The sequence below is a fragment of the Nelumbo nucifera genome, chromosome 1, assembly GCF_055504915.1.
Source record: "Nelumbo nucifera cultivar China Antique chromosome 1, China Antique-T2T, whole genome shotgun sequence".
Lineage (NCBI taxonomy): Eukaryota > Viridiplantae > Streptophyta > Magnoliopsida > Proteales > Nelumbonaceae > Nelumbo > Nelumbo nucifera.
Window position 1 is genome coordinate 47,658,829 of NC_142649.1, and position 25,500 is coordinate 47,684,328.

Here is a 25,500-nt window from a genome sequence, read left to right on the forward strand (position 1 = left end):
TGCCTCGGGTCTTACCCTGATGGCTGAGACAGGCCATCCCAACACTTGGTGGCACACCAGTATCAGCCTTGGCAGGATAAATCTCCCCAGACATATCCAACGGCTGTGAACATTTAAAACTAACATGAGTCTCTACAAATGTCCAGTTTTAGGGTTTTACACAGAATTAAACCAAACAACATGAATCAAACATGCACTTTATTTATTTCCACTAAACAACAAAAGTACATCAAAATGATTGAAGCTAAGGGCATACAAAACTGTCTAACAAAGATAACTTGCTACTCTATGGGTAGGGACCCATTGGAGGAAGATACACTTTACATTGTGTTTACGTGTTTGTGGGGGGTTGGGGGTGCTTTTCACACATGTGCATGTCAAGCTGAACCAGGCCAGGTCTGGTCAGGTCAGGGCATGGGTGTTGGTGTATGTGTGCCCCACAACATATCCATTTTAACATTTTTATTTAAATGTGTTGAAAGTGTTAAAATAATTGATTTTATGTTTGTTAGGGTCTGTTTGGCTGATTAAAGTCTTTTATTTTAATCTATTATTGTACTATCACTTAGTAGGGGCACAAGGGTCATTTCCCTTCTTATTTTTTCGCCCTATATATTATAATGAAGCTGGAGCCGCCAGCACTATTCCATTGCCTCAACACTTCTTCCTTCTTCTCTTCTCTTCTCTTCTCTTCTCTTTGCTGTAACCTTCAATTAGATTTACTGTCAAGATGGTATCAGAGCGTGGCCATTGAATCTGGGCGATCAAGTTTCTTCTTCAAGCTGCTGAATCTAGGCGGAACAGAGGAGTACATCTGGGTTGTTCGAATCAGACCTGCAATTGGTACCGCCCCATTTTTTTTCTTTTCTTTTCTTTTCTTCTCTTTCCTTGGTCGTGTACCAAGAGGAAAACGAATGGACCTGAACCACTGAATGTTGGCACACCCTTTTGAGGTTTTTCCTCTATTTGTTTTGGATCGTGTGATCCTGTACTTGTGAAAGGTTGCTGTAGGTCACATATGACCTGTTTTCTCTACTTGTTGGCTTGATTCCTTGTGTGTAAGGATCTCCCCTTGTGATTATTGCTTGTAGACTTGATAGGATCTCCATGGAAAACCTAAATGGGCACAGGATTTGGGTAAGAAGTCAACAACTGATCAGAGCAAGAAATCAAGTCAGCAAAATCAGGAAAGGTATAACTTAGCTAATATGGCATCTCAAAAGACTGGTCCCATGGTAACTCAGGAAAGGCATCCTAGTTCTGACCCTAAGGAAGAGATCATCAACTCCTCCTGTGACCATTTGGAGTTATATGGTAGGACTTTTCGCCAGATGGATACTGGTCCTACTCCTACCTCTTTTGCATCTGCTTCAGGTAACACTGCCACTGCCTTCCATGTGTCATCTCGTACCTCTGATTCCCCTTGGGTAATTGACTCCGGAGCCTCAAACCACATGACCGGTAAGTCAAATTTATTTCAGGCATACAATCTTTTCTCTAGGAGAGATAAGGTGAGACTAGCTGATGGCTCTTTCTCCACTATAGCCGGCCAAGGAACCATATCTCTCCCATTCGGCCTTACTCTTTCTAACGTACTACATGTTCCTAAATTACCTATAAATCTGCTTTCCATTAGTAGTATTACTCACTCCTTGAACTGTTCAGTTACTTTCTATCCGTCTTCATGTGTGCTTCAGGATTTGGCCTCGGGGAAGACGATTGGTAGAGGAAGCATGGTGGATGGCCTCTATGTGTTGGAGAATAAAGCTGGTCTTGTGGCTACAGAGTCTTTGAGTTCGTCCAGTGAGAGTCAAGCCTATTTATGACATAGTCGTCTTGGTCATCTTTCTTTTGAGTCGTTAAAAGTTATGTTTCCAAAGTTGTTTGAGTCTTTGTCAGTGAGTCAGTTGCAGTGTCAGACATGTCAATTGAGTAAACATTGTAGAAGCTCTTTTCCTTGAGAAATAAAAGATCTGAATTTCCGTTTCATATTGTTTATTCTGATGTTTGGGGCCCTGTTACTCTACCTACTGAGGCTGGATATAAGTACTTCATTACCTTGATCGATGATTATTCTAGATACACCTGGGTTTACCCTATGCGATCTAGAGCGGAAGTGCCCAAAATTGTGAAAGACTTTCAACGCATGGTGTTCACTCAGTTCCAAACTGAAATCCATATTTTCCAGTCGGACAATGCAAATGAATACTTCCATAGTGATCTCACAGAATTCTTTGCTTTGAGTGGATCACTTCAACGAAGCTCTTGTGCTAGGACACCTCAACAAAACGGTGTTGCTGAAAGAAAAAACCGTCATCTTCTTGAAGTAGCTCGTGGCTTGTTAATCCATATGAATGTTCCGAAACGCTTTTGGATGGATGCTGTTCTGTGTGCTATGTACATCATCAACCGTATGCCCTCTCGGTTACTAGAGTATAAGGCCTAACATCAGCTTTTGTTTCCTATAGCTCCATTGTTCCCCATTCCAATGCGTGTTTTTGGGTGTCGTTGCTTTGTTCATAACTTGTCACCTACTCGGCGTAAACTTGATCCTCGTGCTATTCCTTGTGTCTTCCTTAGTTACTCTCTATCTCAAAAGGGGTACCGTTGCTATGATCCCGTCTCTCGTAAGTACTATGTCTCAATAGATGTGTCCTTTGAGAATCAACCTTTTTTCTCGGTTTCTCCTCAGGGGGAGAGTAGGGTTGAGGAGAAACAGGCTCAGACTCAACTACCTCCTCTACTTGACCCTCCTCCATTCCGTGTCTTTCTTTGCTGCTGCCACAAAAGCCAGCAGAGTTCAAGAGCCATGGAACCTGACACTATGCAACCAACATCATCGGCTTCACCGGAGGTTGATCCTTCCCAACAGCCAGGTACACTTGCTTCTATTGATATGCCTGCTCCTCTCAATGTTGATTCCCCTGTCATTAATGATCTTGATGTTCCTATTGCTAAGAGAAAGGGTGTTAGATCTTGTACCACTAACCATCTTATCTCTCACTTTGTGTCCTATGATCATATTTCATCTTCATATCGTGCATTCCTCTCCTTTGTTGATAGTATCCCCGTTCCTAAGAATGTGGCAGAAGCTTTATCCAAACCTGAATGGACAGATGCAATGAAGGAAGAGATTGATGCATTACACAAAAATGACACTTGGGAGTTGGTGGATCTTCCTGAAGGGAAGGAACCAGTGGGGTACAAGTGGGTGTTCATAGTGAAACACAAGGTTGATGGAATTGTTGAAAGGTACAAGGTCAGACTGGTGGCAAAAGTTTTTACACAAGTATATGGAATGGACTATGCAGAGACTTTTGCCCCAGTAGCCAAGATGAACTCTATCAGAATTTTCCTTTCATTGGCGGCAAATCTTGACTGGGAACTTCACCAATTGGATATAAAAAATGCTTTCTTGAATGGTGAATTAGAAGAGGAAGTGTATATGATGCAACCTCTAGGTTTTTGTGCTAAAGGCAGTGAACAGAAAGTGTGCAAGCTAAAAAAATCTTTATATGGGATGAAACAATCTCCTCGGGCCTGGTTTAGTAAGTTCCACTCAGCTGTTCAACAGATGGGGTTTAAACAATGCCAGTCAGATCACACACTATTTGTAAAGAAAGGTGGGGAAAATTGTAGCTCTAATTGTGTATGTGGATGACATAGTGATCACAGGAGATTGGGAGGCTGAAATACAGAGACTAAAAAAGTTCTTAGCCATTCAATTTGAGGTGAAAGATCTAGGCCCCTTACGTTATTTCCTTGGAATTGAAGTTACCCGCTCTCACAAGGGCATCTTTATTTCCCAACGGAAATATGTACTAGAACTACTAGAAGATACAGGCAAATTGGGGGTGAGACCAATTGACTCACCAATTAAACCAAACCATCATCTGGGAGATAGTCAGGGAGAGTTCTTGAAAGATGTGAAGAAGTTTCAGAGGCTTGTAGGGAGACTCTTGTATTTGTCTATGACTAGGCTTGATATTGCTTATGCAGTGGGTGTCCTTAGTCAGTTCATGCACAATCCTAAGACAACTCACCTTGAAGCTGCAGAGAGGATCCTCAGATACCTCAAGAAGTTTCCTGGAGCTGGTTTGCTGTTCCAGAAACATGGACATTTAAAGGTGGAGGTATATATTGATGTTGTTTGGGGAGGGGTAGTTGATGACCGAAAGTCTACTAGTAGATATTGTGCCTTTGTAGGGGGAAACCTAGTCACATGGAGAAGTAAGAAGCAAAGTGTGGTGGCTAGGTCTAGTGCTGAAGCAGAATACAGAGCTATGTCTCATAGAGTTGCTGAAATCATGTGGATAAGAAATCTGTTAGGAGAACTAGGTTTTATAGTTAGCAACCCTATGTCACTCTACTGCGACAATAAGGCTATTATCAACACTGTAGCTAATCCAGTCCTCCATTATAGGACGAAACACATTGAAGTGGACAAGCATTTCATTAGAGAGAAACTTGTAAGTGGAGAAGTGTGCACCACATATGTCAGCTCAGAAGAACAAATTGCAGACATCTTCACCAAAGGCCTTCATCACGTGTGGCATAATGATTTGTGTGACAAGTTGGGCATGATTGACATTTATGCTCTAACTTGAGGGGGAGTGTTGAAAGTGTTGAAATAATTGATTTTATGTTTGTTAGGGGCACAAGGGTCATTTCCCTTCTTATTTTTTCGCCCTATATATTATAATGAAGCTGGCGCTGCCAGCACTGTTCCATTGCCTCAACACTTCTTCTTCCTTCCTTCTTCTCTTCTCTTCTCTTCTCTCCTCTTCTCTTCTCTTTTCTTTTCTTTGTTGTATCCTTCAATCAGATTTACTGTCAAGATGTATTATAACTGTTTTTTAACTATTACTTGTTTTATTTAAATGAGTTTGTACTGTTATGCCTTCCTCTTGTGCCTCTTGGACTAGGTGCTTTGCATTTTGTTCAGAAGAGACATCTCTCTGCAGGGTGTTCTTGAGCCTATTTAGGTTGCTATAAACTTTCAATAAACAGAAAGTTAGTCAACCCGGTAGTACACAATACTACTGTCTTATTACCAGTCTGTCTTTCTAATCTAAGTGTCTTTTAAAGTGCTTCATGTTTACCAGAAGCCTGTGGGCCGTTTCATCTTGGAAACTGGTTCATTGAGACCCGGTTGTCCAAAGGGGCTAATGCAGTTTTAAGAAGAGTGACTAGGTGGCATGACTCGGTCCATTTCACACTACTGTTGCACTTCAACTTGCTTTTTCGCACCTTAGTTGTTAAGTTTGGTAGTGTTTCACATTTTCTATAGGTTTCGATGACATAAAAACGATAAGTTCCATTCTTCCCAAAAACTATATATTTACAAAAATGTTAAAGCCGCATTTTTTATGAAACCTATCTCTACTGTCCTATCATGGAAAACTGGGTGTTATCAACAGTTCCAAATTTCTCCAAGATTAAACCTTTTAATAGAACCAACTTTAGACTTTGGAGACAAGATAGCCAAGGTGTTTTTGGTAGGGGAAGCTATTTGGTGGTTCAAAGGGTTTGTTGATGGTTCAATTAATCTCAAAAGGGGGGGAGGTTTGAGATCAGTGAAAGAAATCAATGAAAGGAGATATGTCATAGAAAGGAGTAACTCAAAAGGAAGATTCGTAGCACTTTGGGTGTTCTTCAGCCAGGGTAAGAAACAATTACAAGTTCCTTAGTAATTTTATTATTTCATTAATAGTTTATTAGTATTTAATAAATAATATTAATATTTTTTATTAATTTGTGAATATTTTATTGTTATTATTATTTTGTTATTACATTGCTAATATTTTATTACTATTTTATTAATAATTTAATAATTTATTATTATTATTATTATTTTATTAATATTCCATCATTTTTGTTTATTAGTTTGATATTGATTTATCATTATTTAATAACTAATATTTTATTATTACTTTAGTTATATTATATTAATTTGTTATTTGCACTTAAGTAGTATTATTTAATAATTAATATCTTTATTTTTTATTATTAATTTATTAATGATTTATTATAATACTATTATTTTATTACTATTTTAATATTTTTATTGTTATGTAATTATTAATATTATTATTATCTGATTATTACTTTAATGATATTTTATTATTTTATTATTAATTTTTCTTATCATTTTATGAATATTTTATTAATATTATATTACTATTATTATTTTATTTAATAATTAATATCTTTGTTTATTATTATTAATTATTAATATTGTATTATAGTATTATTATTTTATTACTATTTTACAATATTTTATTAATAGTTTATAATTTTATTATTTTTCAATTTTGAATATATTATTATTTTGTTATTATTATCTTATTATTATTATGTTATTATTTCTTTCCTGAGGGATGGTGAAACATAGGGTGGAGGGAAAAATCTTCAAACACTTATAGGAGTTTGCAACATATGTGGAGAAAAATCTCTTAGTCTCTAAAGTAGGGCAAGTGTCATTGAGAGCTTTGGTATGAATGATGGTAAAATAGAAGATTGTAAATTTGTGGTCTCTTCTCATTTTATTCATAAAAAGAAAAGTTGTGGTCTCTTCCAAATGGCTGCAACGATTTGGAAAAGGCTTTTACAGGTTGAAGCAAAAAGTTTGCTTTTCGAAGATTTTAGGAGTCAGGGCCAACAGTCTTTGACGATCAGGGAAGAGAGGAAAGCTACATTCTTACTAGTCGCCTAGTCGGAGAAGCCACACAATGGTTGAAGGGTTTTGTTGATGGTGCGATGTTCTCTATGAAAATGCAAGGGTGGAAAAGTTCTTTTAGTTTAGCAAATATAAAGTATGAGGCAGTGTTGTGGTGGAATAGGAAAGACCCAGCTTTGAGTTCTTTGAGTCAACTGGCTGGCAGACCCTAAGATTGTTGAGTTTAGCAAAAGTTCTTTGAGTTCTGCACTTGGTAGTTGAAGTAGACTCTAAGATTGTTTTGGGATGGCTGACAGGCCCAGCTTCAGCTATGTGGCGACAAAGAGACCTGTTAAGGAAAGTCAACTGGCTCACAAGAAACATGACTGTTACCTCTCTTTGGGTGGGAAGATCAGCAAATACCTTAGCGGATGGGTTAGCTAAGCAAGGGGCTTCAAGGGAACATTTATTTTGGGCTGCTCTGTAATTTTATTTCTGGGTATTTCTGTTTTTTAATTTAATGTAATACTTTGTTAGAAGAGGTAACAACTCGTGCCTCCTCTTGGGTCTCCTGTATTGCCTCATATTTCTGGATTAATAAATTATCTTAATTCATAAAAAAAAGGATGGCGCATAACAGTTGCAGAGTTCTCTGAAGAAGTTAATAGGCAAATGGTTTGCCTGCTTGATGGGAAGGATAGCAGTGATTGGAAGAGGATTTCTGAAGAACTGCAACAGTATTTGTGTTCCATTGCTTTAGAAACTCAGGGAGAGAAGCCGATTGATATGGCTGTAGAAGTTGCTCACCTTATAGAAATGGAGGAGATCCCAGAGTCCAATAGGGATTCTGCGAGTTCCTGTGATGGCCAACAAAAGAAATAGGGGTTGGTTCTCATTGCTAGCTTGCATAACGTACTAAAAATATTGGGGGTGGAAAATGGTGACTAGGAGAAGAGGTATGCTATTACTGCAAAAGAGAGCGTGTGATTGGTGACCAATACTGGATTCAGTGGTGGAAGAGCCTAAGGTTGAAAATACTACTGCTTTTTTACCATTCAGTGATAGCAGGGCTATAGTTGACATAGGAGATGAAGAGGTTGAAGTTCCAATGGTGAGAACTGTTGTAGTGCTGGTTTTGTTTGAAAGGTGGAAGATGTCCTGTAATGAGAAGGAATTTATTGTAGCAAGTTCTATAGTGAAGCTGGTGGGTTTGCTGTTCAACCTTTGCAAAGAAGATCTAGTTGTTATAGAATAATATCTGCGATAGGTGGGTCGTTGGAAGATTTTTGCTTTGATGACTTGTACACAGTGAAGGCTAAGGTGCTTGGAGTGAAACTGAAGTGCTTTCCTTGCTCCTATGATCTGTGGGTGGAAGGAAATGGAGGAAGGCATGGTTTGCTAAGAAGTCAAAGCAGTGCTCTGGAATGGCTATTCCAAGGTTGAAGAAGATGATGAGCTAAGCACAGTGATCGTATGTGGCGGAAGGAGAGAGGAAGGAAAGGGGAGTGGAAAGGGCAAACTAGTTTTGGAAGATGAACAGTATAATGAATTGGACTGAGAAAAGAGGTTAATAGAAGAAGAAAGCTTTTTAAATATTTTTAAAAACGCTGAAGAAAGGTAGGTTTAATCAATAGCAATGTGGTAATTCCGAAAGAAAAAGGCGGGTAATCAATGGCAATTTGGTAACTTCCAAAGCCCTAAGGTTGAATGGCTTCTCTATGGCCTTTTACCAAGAATGTTGGGAGTTTCTAAAATCAGATCTCTTTGAAGCCTTTGAAGAATTCTTCTATAAAGGCCTAAAGGGGAGATCTCTCTTGGAGCTGATGCCACTTTTATCTCATTGGTGCCTAAGAAGAAGGAAGCAAAATCTCCAAAGGACTTCAGACCTGAAGTTTGATTGGTACCCTATATAAGATCATTTCAAAGGTTCTCTCCAACGCTTAAGCAGATCCTGCCTTAAGTGATCTCATCCTTCCAAGGGGCTTTTATGGAAGGTAGGCAGATTGTGGATCAAATCCTAGTAGCTAATGAATGCATTGCTGAGAAAAGTAGGCAAAAAGGTTTGGTGTGTAAAGTGGATCTAGAGAAGGCCTGTTTAGTTGACTGGAGATTATTGTTAGAAATTTTAGAGAGGCTTGGTTTTAGGGCTAGGTGGAGAATGTGGATTAAAGGTTGTGTGAACTCAGTCCACTATTGAATCCTTATTAATGGGGCTTTATGAGACTTCTTCTTGGATAAGAGAGGTCCCCTTTGCTCTTCACCCTAGTGGCAGAGGTACTTAGTAGATTGATTGTGGCTGCAGATGGTCAAGGATTCTTAAAGGGTTGGGGGATTGGTATAAATCAAGTAGTTGTATCCAGTGATTTAAAAGGTGCACCTAGGTGCACAGGCAAGGCGCATTTTAGGGTATGCACCTCGCCCAGGTCCTAGGTGCACCCCTTTCAAAAGGCGCACCCCTATTTGCTAATGTTGTTCGTTCATTCATTCCAATAAAATATCTTTTTGAAAGGCAATTAAAATTATAAAATCATTATTTCTTATGTGAGAAATAAGAATTTAAGACCCTAACATGGACTTGTTCGGGCTTGCCTCGAGGGGTGTGGTACAAAGGTGACTCAGAGAATCAAGAATGCAATATGTTTTACATCACATTAGCTACTTGAAGTAATGAAAAAAAGAGATTGTGGGTTTTACATGCTTTTAAATCTTTATATGTTTGCTTTTATTTTTTTTTTAGAAAATTTAACCAGAATTTATTAAGAAAAAAAGGGGGGGGGGGGAACAAGAGGAGATATACAAAGTAGGGGGGAACCCCTACAAGTTACAAAAGGAGGAAGCTTGTCGCTATACAAATCCTCCAAATACACACCAAATTTAGCTAGGCCATCTGCAGTATGATTGTGTTCCCTAGGAATCCAAACTAAGTTAACATTCAAACCATCCAAAAAATCCCAAGCTCCAGTCAGATAGTGATTACAGTCTCCAAGGGCCCCCTTTTTTGTCTCTTAGCCATTTTATCCTATTTGCTGAATCACCTGCAATGATCAAATTCTGAATTCCCAAATTCTTTATTATCCTGATTCCGGTGAGAGCAGCCATCACTTCAGCCTTTGTGGAGTCGGCCCAACTGATTGGACCACTAAAAGTCCCGCAGATATTGCCCCTTTCGTCCCTTACTGTACCGCCAATACCTGCAAAGCCCGGACTGCCTAAGGCACAACCGTCAAAATTAAGGGTTATCACACCATCACTGATGGAAACGGGTGCCTCACGGGAGTTTGCTGGGGATGAGGCAGAAACAGAAAGGGGTGGATATTTCTGGTAATATCATTGACTGACAGTCCTTTAAACAGAGTTGAATTCACCGCCCAAAGGATTCAACGATAGGTAATATCTGAGATTAACTCCTCCAAGGTTCTGCTTTTATTGTCAAAGATACGGATGTTTCTTTCTTCCCAAACGCCCCACATTACTGCATGAGGCACTGATTGCCAAAAGACTTTACCCCTTTTGCTAAGCCCTATTCCTTGCCATTGATTCAAGTTGTCCATAATGTGTTTTGAAAAAACCGAGCTGTACCCTGCCATATTCAAGAAGTGGAACCATATCCTTTGAGTGAAGCTGCAATGAAGAAGAATATGATCTACTGATTCACCCTCACTGAGACATAAAATACAAACATGAGGAGAAATGGAGCGTCTTCCCAAAAGTTTTTTCTATAGGAGATCACAAGTATTAACTTTCTGGAGACAGGCTTCCCATACAAAGAAGCAAATAATTTTCATTTGAATACACTTTACATGTTTATGTATTTTAGTAAAATTTAAGTTTATATTTTTTATTAACATTATGTTTAATATTTGTTGATTTGTTTTTAAATTTTTTGGCATTTTTTTGATTTTTTTGACATGTTTTTGAATTTTTTGACATTTTTTTTTTATTTTTTAGCATTGTTTTTTGTAATTTTGTGCCTTGCTTCAAAAAGGCGCGCCTCACCTTGTGCCTTGCACCTCAAGCACAAGTTGGCCCTTGCACTTTTTTTGTGCCTTACGCTTTTAAAACACTGGTTGTATCCGACCTTCATGCTACAGATACAATTCTGTTTTGTGAGGGTGGTCAGGGATTCTTTAAAGGCTAAAGGATTGGTATAAATAAATCAAGTAGTTGTATCCCACCTTCAATTTTCTAATGATACAATTCTGTTTTGTGAGGATGGTCAGGGATTCTTAGAGGGCTGGAGGATTGGTATAAATCAAGTAGTTGTATCCCACCTTCAATTTGCTAATGATACAATTCTGCTTTGTGAGGATGTTGACTTAGAAAGGGTGAGACAATTAAAGTTATTGATTGTTAACTTTGTGAGTATCTTAAGGTTGAGAATCAATTGGAATAAAAGTGGAATTGCTTGAATTAATTTAGAAGAAGGGGTACTCATAAGATTTGCAGAAGTGCTGGGTTGTGAGGTTAGGAATTGGCCCTTAACCTACTTAGGTCTACCCTTGGGGGGAAACCCTAGGTTTGATGGTTTCTAGAAGCCAGCGGTAGAGAGGTTTGTAAAGAAACTGGCTCTCTGGAAAAGGAATTATATTTCGTTAGGAGGAAGAATCACCTTGGTTAGAGTAACAATACCAAACCTTCTACCTATTTCCTATCCACTTTCTATATCCCGACTAGGATAGCTAGACAACTAGAGAAATCTATGAGGGACTTTTTGTGGGAATCGGGAGAGGAAATAAAAGGACCATTTGGTTAAATGGGAACAGGTCTGTGAGCCAAAAGAGAATGGGGGCCTAGGTTTAGGGAACATTGTACTTAGGAATATTGCTTTGCTAGGGAAATGGTTGTGGAGATTTCCCTTTGAAAGACACAAGTTGTGGCACAAAGTTATTGAAAGCATTCATGGTATGGAGGTTAATGGCTTGGATTCTAAATTAGCTCCTTACTCTTCCTCAGCTTATCCTTGGAAAGAAAATCATGAGATTTACCCTTTATTTCTTATTTCCACTGTTTTGATGTGGGAAGGTGTGATAAAATCTGGTTTTGGGAAGACCTATGTTTAGGGGAAAGACCTCTAAAAAATCAATTCTCTGAACCTTTTGCCCTCTCTAATCTTAAAGGGGAAGTTGTATCAAAAATGGGTACACTCTCTCCTTCGGGATTAAATTGGGATCTTTGTTTTAGAAGAGACTTAAGGGAAAACTAGTGTACCTCAAATCACTATGAAAATAGAAGAAGAGAACACAACACCACCCCTGCAAAAATAACAAATGCCAATATGACAATACAAAAAGGATTTATTAGAAGAAAACATAAATATTCTTTTTCAACAAATTATATAGATAGGTAGATATTTGAGGAATATGTATCTTTTTCTTTTTTCTAATTTTAAATGTAATATTTATAATTTCCTGCTTTAATATTTCTGTCTTAGCTCTATGGAGATGTGAAAACGTTTTGAAAAAGTTAAGCAATCCAAGCAGGGACAAGGTTTGTAATCTTTATTTACTTGTTCAATAATTGTACTTTATGCCATGCAGATCAGGTTACTGAAAATTCTGGCATTGCTGGGCAGTGGTGATAAGCAAGCAAGTGAACACATGTATACAGTTCTTGGTGACATATTCAGGAAGTGTGATTCATCAAGCAACATCGGAAATGCTGTCCTGTATGAGTGCATTTGTTGTGTTTCCTCTATACATCCAAGCCCTAAATTATTAGATTCTGCTGCTGAAGTTACTTCTAGATTTCTGAAGGTCTGCTAAATCTACTGTTTGCCCTTTGCTTTCTGAAATTGAAAGGGACATTGATGGTTTTATTATGCAGAGGTCCAGTTTATGTTATTGTTCTCATGACTTTTTCTGTGTGAAAACTAATATCATTAATACATTTTATTTCATGAGCAGAGTGACAATCATAATCTAAAATATTTAGGCATTGATGCCCTTCGTAGACTTATGAAGGTAAATCCAGACATTGCTGAAGAACACCAGCTGGCTGTGATTGACTGCCTAGAGGTGAGAGTCAAAACTTTTTGAAACATCTCTTTTACAATGAACTCATAAACATACTATGCTATATTAGAACCTAGATGGCTGTTGTGGTTCAAGGAGGTCTCTGATTAGAATGTCTTTATTTGGTCTGCTATTGTATCTGTTTAGAATGAACTCATAAACATCCCTTTTCCTTTGTTCTTTTTGATCAGCAACTGAAATGATAGAAGTTCATTTGGGTGAAATAAGATTGAAAAGTGAAGAAGAAGAAGAAAAGAAGAGAGAAATAAGAGAGGAGAACAATGTTTTAGAGGCAAAAAAGTCAACACTACATACTTTTTATTAGGTTTTTAACCGAATAGTAAAAATGTGTATAATTACATATTTCCACCAATTAGTAAAGAAATTAAATGGATCAACATATCCCTAAACAGCCACCCTATATCACTTCTCCTCAAGCTAGGCATAAATATTATACATGCCAAACTTGCACAAGCTGTCTTCCATTTTTAATGTGGTACACCTTTAGTCAAGCAATTAGCCAATTAATTTGTAGACTTCATAAAACGTAAGCAGGTCTTACTACTACCTACTCTCTCTCAGATAAAGTGTTTACTGACCTCTGTGTTTTGTTTAGTCATGCTGAATTGGGTTATTGGAAATGTTGATGCATCCTGGTTGTCACAAGATAACGTCATTTAGTCTTCGAAAACAACTTTCAACCAAGTCATAAGTGTTCTTAGCCAATAATAGCTCAGAAACTGCATGAGCCATTGCATGATATTTGGTTTCAGAACTCGACCTAGCAACCACAGATTACTTCTCACTCCTCTTAACAAACAATGTTGCCACCTACAAATGTGGATTATCCAGATGTAGATTTCCTATCAACCATATATTACCTACCATCCATAGATCCAACCCAATATTTGTTTAGGCTTCTATCCTAGATGCCATGATGACCCATATATCACCTCATTTCCTAGAACCAAGGTGCCTTTGTTAGTACTAGGCAAATAACGAATCAGATTTTAATTGCCAACGAATGTGTTGAGGACATGAAAAGAACTGGGAAAAAAGTTGTGTGCAAGTTGGATCTAGAGAAGGCCTATGACTTGGTGGATTGGTCCTTCTTACTATAGGTCTTGGAGAACTTTGGTTTTGGGGTAAAATGGTGCAAGTGGATCCAAGGTTGTATTGATTCTTGTACTACTCTATTCTGGTGAATGGATCAGTGGTTGACCATTTTCCTATAGTTAGAGGTCTTAGACAAGGGGGCCCCCTTTCCCCATTTCTGTTCACCTTAATTGCTGAAGTTTTGGGCAGACTAATAACTAGGGCTGATTCGAAACACTTAGTGAGAGGATGGAGGATGGGCAGAGATAGGGTACCAATCACCCATTTACAGTTTGTTGATGATACTATATTGTTCTAAGGGTGAGGAGATTAGTTGTGTCTGGAATTTTAATGAAAAGGAGAGGAATAGGGAGTTCATTATTGAAACAGTTACTATTAGAGTGGTGCATTGGGTGAAATCTATGGAAATGTTTGAGGATATCTCCACAGATATGATGAGAAACAATTGGAAGGAAGTGGATAATTCAGCTCCTACTAAAACCAAGATTAGAGTCCCCTTTCGTCTTCTCTAGCCTTTGGTTTTATCAAGCTGAACTTTGACGGGAGTTGTGAAGGTAATCCGGGACCTTCTGGAATTGGGGGAACCTTCAGAGATGAGGATGGGAATGTCATTCCCTATTCGTGGGTCCTATTGGTGTAGGCGATTCACTTTGAGCTGATGTCTTGACTGTGCTAGAAGGAATGAAAAAGGCAAAGGAGCTAGGAAGCCACAAGCTCATTGTTAAGGGGATTCAAAACTGGTTATAGGATGACTACAGAAAGAAAAGATTGGTCTTTGAAAGTTTGCTAACGAAAAAGGAATGTTCAATTGGCTAGTACAAGGTGTGGAGATTCAGTTACAATGAGTAAAAAAGAAATGCTAACTCATTTGTGGATACTCTTGCTAAACAAGGGGTGGGAAGAGAACCACTGTTTTGGGCTATTTTGTAATTTGGGTTGTATTTGTTTGCTAGGGGTGGGCTAAAAAAGCTTACCCCTCCCCTAGTCACCGTTGTAAATGCCTTTAATTCTTAATGAAAGTTTCTGTTATTGATAAAAAAAAAACACTAGGAGTACCCTTCAGGTATCAAAATATCCTTTCTACATTAGCCAAGTGAGACATCTGTGGCTGATACATGTATTGTCTTACCACACTTACAGAATAGGAAATATTTGGTGAGGTAATAGCTTCTCCAGTAGTTGTTGATACATCCTTCTGTTCGTCAACACATCACTCTCGCTACTATAAAGATTATGATCGGGACCTATGGGAGTGTGCTGGTTGTGCACCAAGCTTACCTGTTTCCTTCAACAAATCAATGACATATTTCCCTTGAGAAATGAAAATGTCCTTTCTTAATCTTGCCACTTCAATACCCAAGAAATACTTGAGTTCCCTAAGGTCTTTTATTTCAAACCCTGTAGCTAGATACTGCTTCAATGGTTCAACCTTGAAATTTAAGTCATATCATTGCATGTTATACCATGTCATCCACATAAAAAAATTGTATTACCATGAACTTACCACTCCTAACAAATATAATACGGTTACCAAAATCAAGGAAGGGGAGGAAGGAGCCATCATTGAGGTAGGAAGTGGCTCTTGAGAAATTGAGGGAGAAAACGGGATTGCTTCGAACCTCCAAGATAAGTTAATTAGGAATGGTGTTGATTATGAGGTTTCCGAAGTGGTTGTTGGAAGATTGGGATTGGATTAGGGTCGTAGGGGTAAGGAGAAGAGGTTGGTTGGAAGTGGTGAGGTCCCGGCGATTCCTAAGAAGACCAAAGGTTCAAACAAGCTTAATGTGATTCATGTTACAAAGGTATTTTCAAGACTGAAAGATGGTTTGGTGGGAGCTGGACCGACCAATAAGTATAAAAGAATTTACAGAAGAAAAAGGGGTCAAAAATAACTCCTCGAGTCTTGAGAACTAGTGTTTGGAGTTGTCCCTCTCTTCCGAAGGGCCTGGAAAGGTTTCCCCTTTGGTGGAGTTGAAAGGGCATAACGGTTCAGAAAAAAACAAATTGGTCCAATGTTATTTTGAAAGAGGTTTCTGATGAAGTGAGTCAAGTGATGGTGGGGATAAGGCAACAGAGTTAAGAGGAGAGGACTTGGAAGATTCTAGTTGATAGAGAGGTGGAAATTAGCAAGTCTTTGGATTTGTTCTTTTTAGGAGGGGAGGAGTTTGCTAGAAGAGCTTTTGAAGCTATGGAGAAGAAGAGGAAGCTGGAAAGCATGAGAAAGGTTCCGGAAGAGTTAGGGGGAGAAATTTGGGATGAGGAAGGAGGTCCAGAAGAGTTTGATGAGGCAGAAGATTGATCTGTACATAGGATCTGATTGGCTGGTGCAGTGTTTTCTGTGTTTGTGCTTTCTCATGTTTCTCTATCTTGATTTCTTCTTTGTTGTAGGCGGTTAGATGAAGTAGTTGTTGGGTCTGGTTATGTTATCTTAACACCTGCCTTTAGTTTGTATTCAGCTTTTCATTTTCAATAAAATTTTCTTGTTATCTATCAAAAAAAAAAGAACTTTGGTGAGGGGAGAAGGATGGGGTTGTTAAGCTGTATTAGAGAGATTGAGGAAGAGAAACAAGAGAACTCTGGTGAGAACATGGTCAGAAGCCTTTTAACCAATAGAGTTGACCTGTCAGGGGGTGTTGTTTCAAACTACTGAGGCATTGGTGGCTTTAGTTGGGCATTTCATCTCAGAGTCGGTCTGGTGATCCCAGAGTTTGAACAGATTATCAGATCAGATTTGGGGGAGATCTTGTGGAATGTACTTGAATTTCAGATTTGTATCAGTTTCTAGTTTGTTTTTAATGGTTTTTAATTATTGTCGAGGTGCCTGCTTGTCACCTCTTACTTTGCAACCTTTTTTTCTTTTTAATAAAATGCCTTTTATTAGTCTTCAAAAAGATTAGGACAAACTATAAGTAGTACAAGAATCTCATAAAATATCATTGTTTTTGACATTTTCTTGTCAAAATTGCTTGTTTTCAACAAATTACAAAACCTCTACCATGTTCCCCATTCTAGACAAAACCCAGGAGCCAATTTATCTGATTCTATGTTGAGGGATCCTGATGTGTTTGCTTCCTTGATTTTGTTGTCTTATGCTGTGAGAGAACTAAGAAGATTACATGTAATCATTGTAAAATATTTAAGATCTCCTGTGATGTTTGTAGATAATAATTTGATTTCTAGTTATCTGAGAGTTGGTAAATTATTGGAGGCTCATAAGGTGTTTGAAAGAATGATGGAAGGATATGTTGTTTCATGGACATCAATCCTAGAGAGCAAGGTTGAATGAGAATGCTATACAGTGTGTTGGTTGAAAGTGGCATACAAGCGAACAACATATTTACTTGCAATTACTCTTGTTAAAGTGCATCAATCTCAACACCAAAACACCAGAGCCATATGGACAGGAATTTATTCTCTGGGTTATTTCCAAACTTTGTTCAGATGTCTAGATTTCAGCAAGTCCTAAGAAGTTGTATCTGTTTTATTTTCTTTTGTTCTTTGTTATCTTGTGTGAGTTGTTTTCTTGTTAGTTTATGATTCAGGTTTAGTTTGTAATTTGGTAGTTTGCCTATAGAAATTAAAGACAAGGAAAAATAGTTTTGAGGTCAGGTTGGGAGCACCCAAGCTTGAGCCCCTCCTTTAATTGGTGCTAGGGTTCCGATGATTGCAAGTAGGGCCATCTGCTTCTAGTTGCTAGAAGCGGTTCACATGTGATCTATTCCAACTCTGATTTTAGGTTGGGAGCACCCAAACTTCTAGTTGCAAGCAGGGCCATCTGGTTGGCACGCACAGAGTAATACTTCGTTTCTGGTTTGCAGCATATGATTCTCCTTCTAATGATTTGAGTATAGGTTCTTAAAGTTGATTCATAATCTTAATGGCACCACAATTCCAATCTCTTTTGTATTTTGTTTGGCTCTTAATGTAAGGCCACCTTTTTTTGGGTAACCTGAACACATGTTTATGCATACAGATCAGCCAAGTGGGTTTGAGATTGTCATGTTAAAGTGGCAGGAATTTCATTTTTTTATCCAAACCACTTTGGTGTGATAGGCGGTGTTCCATGTTGTTGAAGAAACATACTTGCATACATTGATCTATCATTAGCAACTCCAACTCTTGCTCATATAGGAAGTTTTGGAAAAAGAACTGTCAAAGTCTCAAAGGCGTCAAGAGCATCAGGCATTTGTCAACACATTATGATAGCACTGACCTGTATCATTTTCACTATTTGGTTCTTAATCTTAGGCTTAAAGACAACAAATAGGCTTATCTTCTGATTCTTGTCATGGCTTATAATTGCATTGATTGACTTATGGCTGATTGTTGGATCCTTATTTTTTGTAATGTAATTCTTAAATTTGAGTTTCAATTAGTAGTCCATGATGTCTTAAAATTGGCCTAGTTTATTATAGTGATAAAACACATAAGTTAGGTTTTATTTGCAGGACCCATTATGTGGGTAATTATTAATGTGGGCCCATGCAGCCCAGGCCAGACTGAAAGCAAAACCTTGGCCCAATCTAGAAAATTTTTGGTTTGGATCGAGCTAGGCTTCCAATCTGGGCTACAAATGATCGCACCTAAATATAGCACAAAAAAATAATTCAAAAGGAATGAGAATGGAAATTGTAACCAAACAAATCTAAATTCATTCTCATTCTTGCCTCAAAAACAATTCATTTATTTTTTGGAAAAAAGCATTTGGTTCACAGCAATATTTTCTCTTTTTTTCTCATTTTTTCCTATTCATGCCCATCATGGAATCTCATTCTTGGTGAAAATGAGCAAAAATGAGAATTTAACCAAACATGGCCTAAGACTCCTTTATCAAATCCTTAACCCCAATCACCTCAATCTCTATAACCTAACATACAAACATACCATACCAATTTATCCTTCCGCCTATGATTCCTTTGTTAAGTTCCTTAATAACTTCCAAGCCAGATCGCTTATATTACCATATAATATCTTCACCTATCAGAAGGATAGCCTACGTGTAGGACTTGACTTTATCTTCAAGGCTCTTCAACCTCTCCTCTTCTAGCATTCTCCTTTCCACCTAAGAAAAATAATCTCCACTTTCTTCTACCTTAACTACTGAGTATGTTTTTCCTAGTACTTACTTCCATTAACTCCAGAAAGATATTCAGAAACATGTTAGACACCTCATATCAATATTAGATACCAACAACACTGTAGAGAAGATGGGCCGAATGGCCCATAGGATGTTACTTTATATTATCTTTATGTTCTTCTCTGTAATGGGCCTTATTCTGGGCTCATACTCTTCTATGTTCTTTTTTTGTAATTTCTTGTCCAACTAAGGACCTCTCTTGTAATTACTCAAAGATTAACTTAATAAGAGATTATTAGTGTTAGAGGGAGGTTTAGTTTGAACCTCTCATCCTCTAACTCTCCTTGCCGCAGCTCTCTCTCTCTCTCCTCTAATCTTCTCTAATCTTCTCTTGTTAGTTTTCTGTTTTTCTTGCACAGTCCCATACTTCTAGGACTGTTTTTCAACTTGGTATCAGAGCGGGACTGAGCTTGGCGTGGCTCTCATGTGGTTGTAGTCCAGCCGATTGCATGAGGGTGGTTTAGGGCTGGAAGTTTAGACTCACTTGCCTAACTCTTGGAGGTCATTGAAGGGTGCCCAAGACTCTATTCGCTTGGAGATTAGTTCGGTGACCAAGAAGAATCAGAGAGATAGATTGTTCAGCCTGATTTGAAGCTCAAATCAGAGATTCATACGACTGTAAGTTGCTTCAGTTATTGCTGAGTTGTTGCTGGGTTATTTTTCTGATTTGGGGAGCTATTAAAGTACTCGAAACTCCTCTATATCTGCTCTACTGTTCGGTTGTTGCTGGACTGTTTTTACTCAGAGATTTCTGGGTTATTTTCTTATCTTATTGGACTGCCAAGTGGCCGAAACTTGTTCAGCTACTTCTTGGACCTATACAGAGTGTTCTTGAAGTGATTCCTGCTAGTTAACAATGAAGTGTTGACTGCTGCATACATAGTGTTTGTAAAAAGGCCTCTTAAGTACTTGGATTATATTTTTTGTTCTCTTTGGGAAATTATTGTTGGGAACTAAGAATACATAGTGTTTGGATTGTTGGGAACTAAGAATACATAGTGTTTGGAGGTCGGCTGATTGTTCCTTGAAGGCTGAATCAGGCCTTCTTCTTCTTGAAAGTGCTTCCACCGAACTTGGTTCTCACGGCTGTCAGGCCTGAACTGAGTTTGTGAGTTGTTGTGTTTGTTGTTGATTCAACTCAATCTGAGTTATTTAAAATTAGTATACTATTGGAGGCTTGCCGAAACCCTAATTGAAGTTGTTACATAATGGACTTTTCAGAAATTGAGAACAAGAGTACTGCTGAATATGGACATACTTCGGGAACTACAACTGATTCCTTGTTGGCTGTAATTACAGTTAAACTGGATGGAACCAATTATTTGGCCTGGTCACAATCCGTAAAAATTCATATTTGCAGTAGAGGAAAGTGGGGGTTTATCTCTGGGAGCAAGAAAGCTCCCCAGTGGATGATCCCTCTTATGAGAAATGGGTGCAAGAGAATTACACAGTGATTGGGTGGCTTGTGAATTCAATGCAGCCACAGATTAGTCAGCATTTATCTCTGGATGAACTCGGCTAAGGAAATCTGGGATAGTGTTGTAGAAACATACTCCCAGAAACTGAATGTAGCCAGAGCCTATAAACTAAGGAGTGATGTGAAGAATCTGAGACAGGGGGAGAAATCCCTTGCAACATATTTCTCCACCTTGAAATCTCTGTGGCAAGAAATTGATCTAATAGAGGCAGTGACATGGGATACTCCCAATGATGCAGAGACCTACAAGAAATTAGTTGAAAGGAATAGGGTTTTTGAGTTCCTAACTGGGCTAAACCCTGAATATGACATCACAAAACAAAATATTCTGTCCAAGGAAAGTGTCTCACTATCACAAGCATATGCTTTAGTCAGTAGTGAAGAAAGTAGAAGACAGGTACAGGTTCAAGGAGTTGGCACTAATGCATTTGCAAATATGGGGGTTAAACCCAAAGGAGTTATAGGGGCTCCCAGTGGCACTGTAAAGAAAGAGGTTGTCCGTGAATATTGCAAGAAGCCAAAGCACACCAAGGACAAGTGCTGAAAATTACATCCCAGACTTGTTCCTGCTCGATTTCAGAAGAAAAATGATAGTAGGAAGACAGGGAGTGCAAATGCAGCAACGGGTACACATGCTGAAATTGAGTCTGCCTGTGCACAGTTGGCAGCCATGAAGGCTGAGTATGAAAAGTTTGGAAAGATGATCAGCCATCTTGAAGGAGTGACCTCATCAGCCAACCTTTCAGAAAATTCAGGCACCACTGCATTTGCTCACTCAGGTATAAGGGCTTTTGCTAACCATGCAACCACCTCAGGTAATCCTTAGATCCCTTGGGTCATAGACTCAGGTGCTTCTGATCACATGACCAATCTTTCCACTTTGTTTGTTTCATATGATTTGCTTCCTGGTCGTGACAAAATCACCTTAGCTAATGGCTCTGTTGCCTCTATTTCTGGCAAGGGAACTGTCAAGGTTACGGACGCCTTACTCCTATCCTCCACCCTTCATGTACCTAGATTGAATACTAATTTGTTATCTGTAAGTATTTTAACCAAGTCATTGAATTGTTGTGTAACCTTTTTTCCTTCTCATTGTGTTTTTCAGGACCTGGAGTCTCGGAAGGTGATTGGGAGTGGCCATGAAGCGAATGGAATTTACCTGCTTGACACTCCTGGACATTGCATTGATCATCCTAAGAATGCTGCCTTTGGATCTACCTTGTCAGAGTCTGTCAGTCGAATCATGTTGAGTCATTGTCGTTTGGGTCATTTGTCTTTTTTTGCTTTAAGTCATCTATTTCCTGAACTGTTTAAGGGAGTCAGTGTGCCAGTCTTAATTGTGAGTCTTGTTAGTTATCAAAGCATTGTAGAAACAATTACCCTTTGAGCAATAAAAGATCCTCTTTACTTTTTAATATTGTGCACTCTGATGTGTGGGGGCCTTACCACTTATCTTCTATGGGGGGCTACAGATATTTCATCCTGTTTATTGATGACTTTTCTAGATTCACTTGGATATATCTAATGAAATCTTGTGAAGAAGTCCCAAGACTTGTGAGGCAATTTCATGAATTTGTTTTAACTCAGTTTGATACCAGAATCAAGATTTTCAGATCTGACAATGCAAAAGAGTATTTTGAGAAGAGTTTATCCTTGTATCTCTCTGACATGGGAGTTGTTCATCAAAGTTCTTGTGTTAGAACCCCTGAACAGAATGGAGTTGCTGAAAGAAAAAATAGGCATATTGTTGAAGTTGCAAGGAGCCTTTCGTTTGCCTCACATGTTCCCACAAGATTTTGGGGTGATGCTGTTCTCACTACTACCTATCTCATAAACCGTATGCCATCTAGGGTTCTAGGGTTTAAATCCCCCTTCAGTCTTCTTCATCCAGACAAGGATCTCTTCCCGATTCCTCTCCGTGTGTTTGGCTGCACCTGTTATGTTCACATTCCAAGTGCCCAGAGACATAAGTTTGAACAAAAAACCCACAAATGCATCTTCCTTGGTTATTCCCCCACACAAAAGGGTTATTGTTGTTTTGATCCAAAGACTGGCACTCGATATGTCTCCATGGATGTTACCTTTGATGAACTTTCTCCTTTTTATGGGTCCTCTTAGGAAGGACATTGTCAACAGGGGGAGAGTTTGTCACAAGTGTTTGCTCTTCCTCTCCCTGTCCCAGTTGAGTCTCTTGATGAGCCTGTGTCCTCACAAAATGAATCAAGGGAGGACCAGTTACTTCATTCTTCTTATCCTAGTGCTCCTATCTCTTTACCTCCTTGTCCTACCCACAATCCCAAGGTGTATCAAAGGCAAAGGTTCAGGAATGAGTAGGTTGTTTCTCTTATAGCAAATGAGCCCCATACACTTCCAATCGCAGATGAGTCAACAGGTGCTGTTTTAACCTCTTTGGAACCATCTTTCCCGGATCTTGATGTTCCTATTGCTGTTAGGAAAGGAAAACGGAAGTGCACTGCACACTGCATTTCCAAACACCTTTCTTATGACCTACTTTCTCCTTCATACTTTGCTTATCTCTCTTTAGTTGCTTCTAACCCTATTCCTAGATCTATGTTAGAAGCTCTTGAGATTTCAGAATGGAGAGATGCCATGCAATCTGAGATGGATTCCCTATACAAAAATGATACTTGGGAAGTGGTGGATTTGCCTGAAGGGAAGGATCCGGTTGGTTGCAAGTGGGTCTTTACCATTAAATACCGGGCTGGTGGGACTATTGAGAGGTACAAGGCCAGACTGGTTGCCAAAGGGTACACACAGACGTATGGGATTGATTACTTGGAGACCTTTGCTCCTGTTGCGAAGATGACATCTGTGAGAGTTCTCTTATCTCTGGCAGGTCACTTTGATTGGCCCCTTTATCAGTTGGATGTAAAGAATGCATTTCTGAATGGTGACTTACATGAGGAAGTCTATATGTCTCTCCCTCCACGAATGTATGGAAATGAGATGCAAGGAAAGGTATGCAAATTGAAGAAATCTCTTTATGGCCTCAAACAGTCTCCTAGAGCATGGTTTGAGAAATTTAGAACAACACTTGTTAAATTTGGCTACACTCAGACACAGTCAGATCATACTCTTTTTGTGAAGAGAAGTGAATCCCTGGCAGTCTATCTCATTGTGTATATTGATGACATTGTTGTGACTGGTAATGATGCCTCAGGAATTCGTGCTCTTAAGTCTTTCCTTTGTACAGAATTTGAGATTAAGGATCTGGGGGAATTGAGATACTTCCTTGGCATAGAAGTTGCTAGATCCAAGAATGGGATTCTTATCTCCCAAAGGAAGTATGTCCTTGACTTGCTCTCTGAAACTAGGAAGATGGGTGCTAGACCAGCTGCAACTCCTATTGATATGAGTCACAAACTGTCTACTTCAGATGGGATTGTTGGAAGACAAAGGGGTTTTTCAGAGATTTCTTGGGAAGCTTCTGTACCTGTGCATGACTCGGCCAGATATTGCATATGCTGTTAGCTATATTAGCCAGTACATGCATGCACCTGGAGATATTCATATGGCAGCTACAGAACGAGTTCTGTGTTATTTGAAAGGCTCTCCGGGAAAAGGGATTCTGTTTACCAAGCATGGACATCTGAAACTCGAAGCCTATACTGATGCTGACTGGGCTGGAAATATTGATGACAGAAGATCTACTTCAGGGTATTGTAGTCTGGTGGCTGGTAATGTTGTCTCTTGGAGGAGCAAGAAACAATCAGTTGTGGCCCGATCCTCAACAGAAGCAGAATACAGGGCCATGGTACATGGAGTCTCTGAACTGTTGTGGCTAAGGTCATTGATGGAAGAACTCGGGATTGATTATAACAAGCCAATGATGTTGTACTGTGATAATCAGGCTGCCATCAACATTGCCCACAACCCCGTACAACAGGATAGAACTAAACATATTGAGGTTGATAGACAATTCATCCGAGAAAGAGTCTCTTCAGGTGAAGTGTGTCTTCCATTCATTACCTCTGAAGGACAATTGGCAGATTTCCTCACCAAAGGTCTTCCCAAGGCAAGGCTTCAGCATGACACTGGCAAGTTGGGCATGATTAACATCTATGCTCAGCTTGAGGGGGAGTGTAGAGAAGATGGGCCGAATGGCCCATAGGCTGTTACTTTATATTATCTTTATGTTCTTCTCTGTAATGGGCCTTATTCTGGGCCCATACTCTTCTATGTTCCTTTTTTGTAATTTCTTGTCCAACTAAGGACCTCTCTTGTAATTACTCAAATATTAACTTAATAAAAGATTATTAGAGTGTTAGGGGGAGGTTTAGTTCGAACCTCTCATCCTCTAACTCTCCTTGCCGCAGCTCTCTCTCTCTCTCTCCTTCTCTAATCTTCTCTAATCTTCTCTTGTTAGTTTTCTGTTTTTCTTGCACAGTCCCATACTTCTCTAATCTTCTCTAATCTTCTCTAGTACTTACTTCCATTAACTCCAGAAAGATATTCAGAAACATGTTAGACACCTCATATCAATATTAGATACCAACAACACACATATAGGTTATAACATCTTTCTTAAGTAGTCTTGTAATATTATTCATATACATTTGATATTTATTATTAATTGAGTTATGCCAACTTTCTTCTGATTTGTAATACATGCTTCTTCAACAGGATCCAGATGATACTTTAAAGCGGAAGACATTTGAACTCCTCTTTAAAATGACCAAGTCCACCAATGTGGAGGTGATAGTTGATCGTATGATTGATTACATGATAAGCATTAATGATAATCACTATAAAACAGAAATAGCATCTCGATGTGTTGAACTAGCAGAGCAATTTGCACCAAGCAACCATTGGTTTATCCAGGTCTTTGCCATTCCAGATTCTTGATTCAGTTGTCAAGAAACTTCTTTTTTTCCTGGTTGGATCTTGCACTAAGCCACTTCTATCATGTTCTTTTCGCAGACCATGAATAAAGTCTTTGAACATGCTGGTGATCTTGTCAATGTTAAAGTTGCACATAATCTAATGCGTCTAATTGCAGAAGGTTTTGGAGATGATGATGAAGGCACAGATAATCAACTGAGATCTTCTGCTGTATGTAACTAAATTCATTCAACATCAA

At 38.8% G+C, this 25,500-nt stretch overlaps 1 protein-coding gene across 1 annotated transcript in view; it reads left to right on the top strand.

Moving 5' to 3' along the window:
* LOC104590425 (Adaptin family protein) overlaps nucleotides 1–25,500 on the top strand; it is a 75,737-nt gene that overhangs the window by 16,350 nt on the left and 33,887 nt on the right. Inside the window, exons 3-6 of the mRNA XM_010249092.3 lie at nucleotides 12,196–12,411; nucleotides 12,562–12,672; nucleotides 25,044–25,241; nucleotides 25,341–25,472. Coding sequence (XP_010247394.1) covers nucleotides 12,196–12,411; nucleotides 12,562–12,672; nucleotides 25,044–25,241; nucleotides 25,341–25,472 — 657 coding nt within the window. The remainder of the gene's footprint in view (nucleotides 1–12,195; nucleotides 12,412–12,561; nucleotides 12,673–25,043; nucleotides 25,242–25,340; nucleotides 25,473–25,500) is intronic.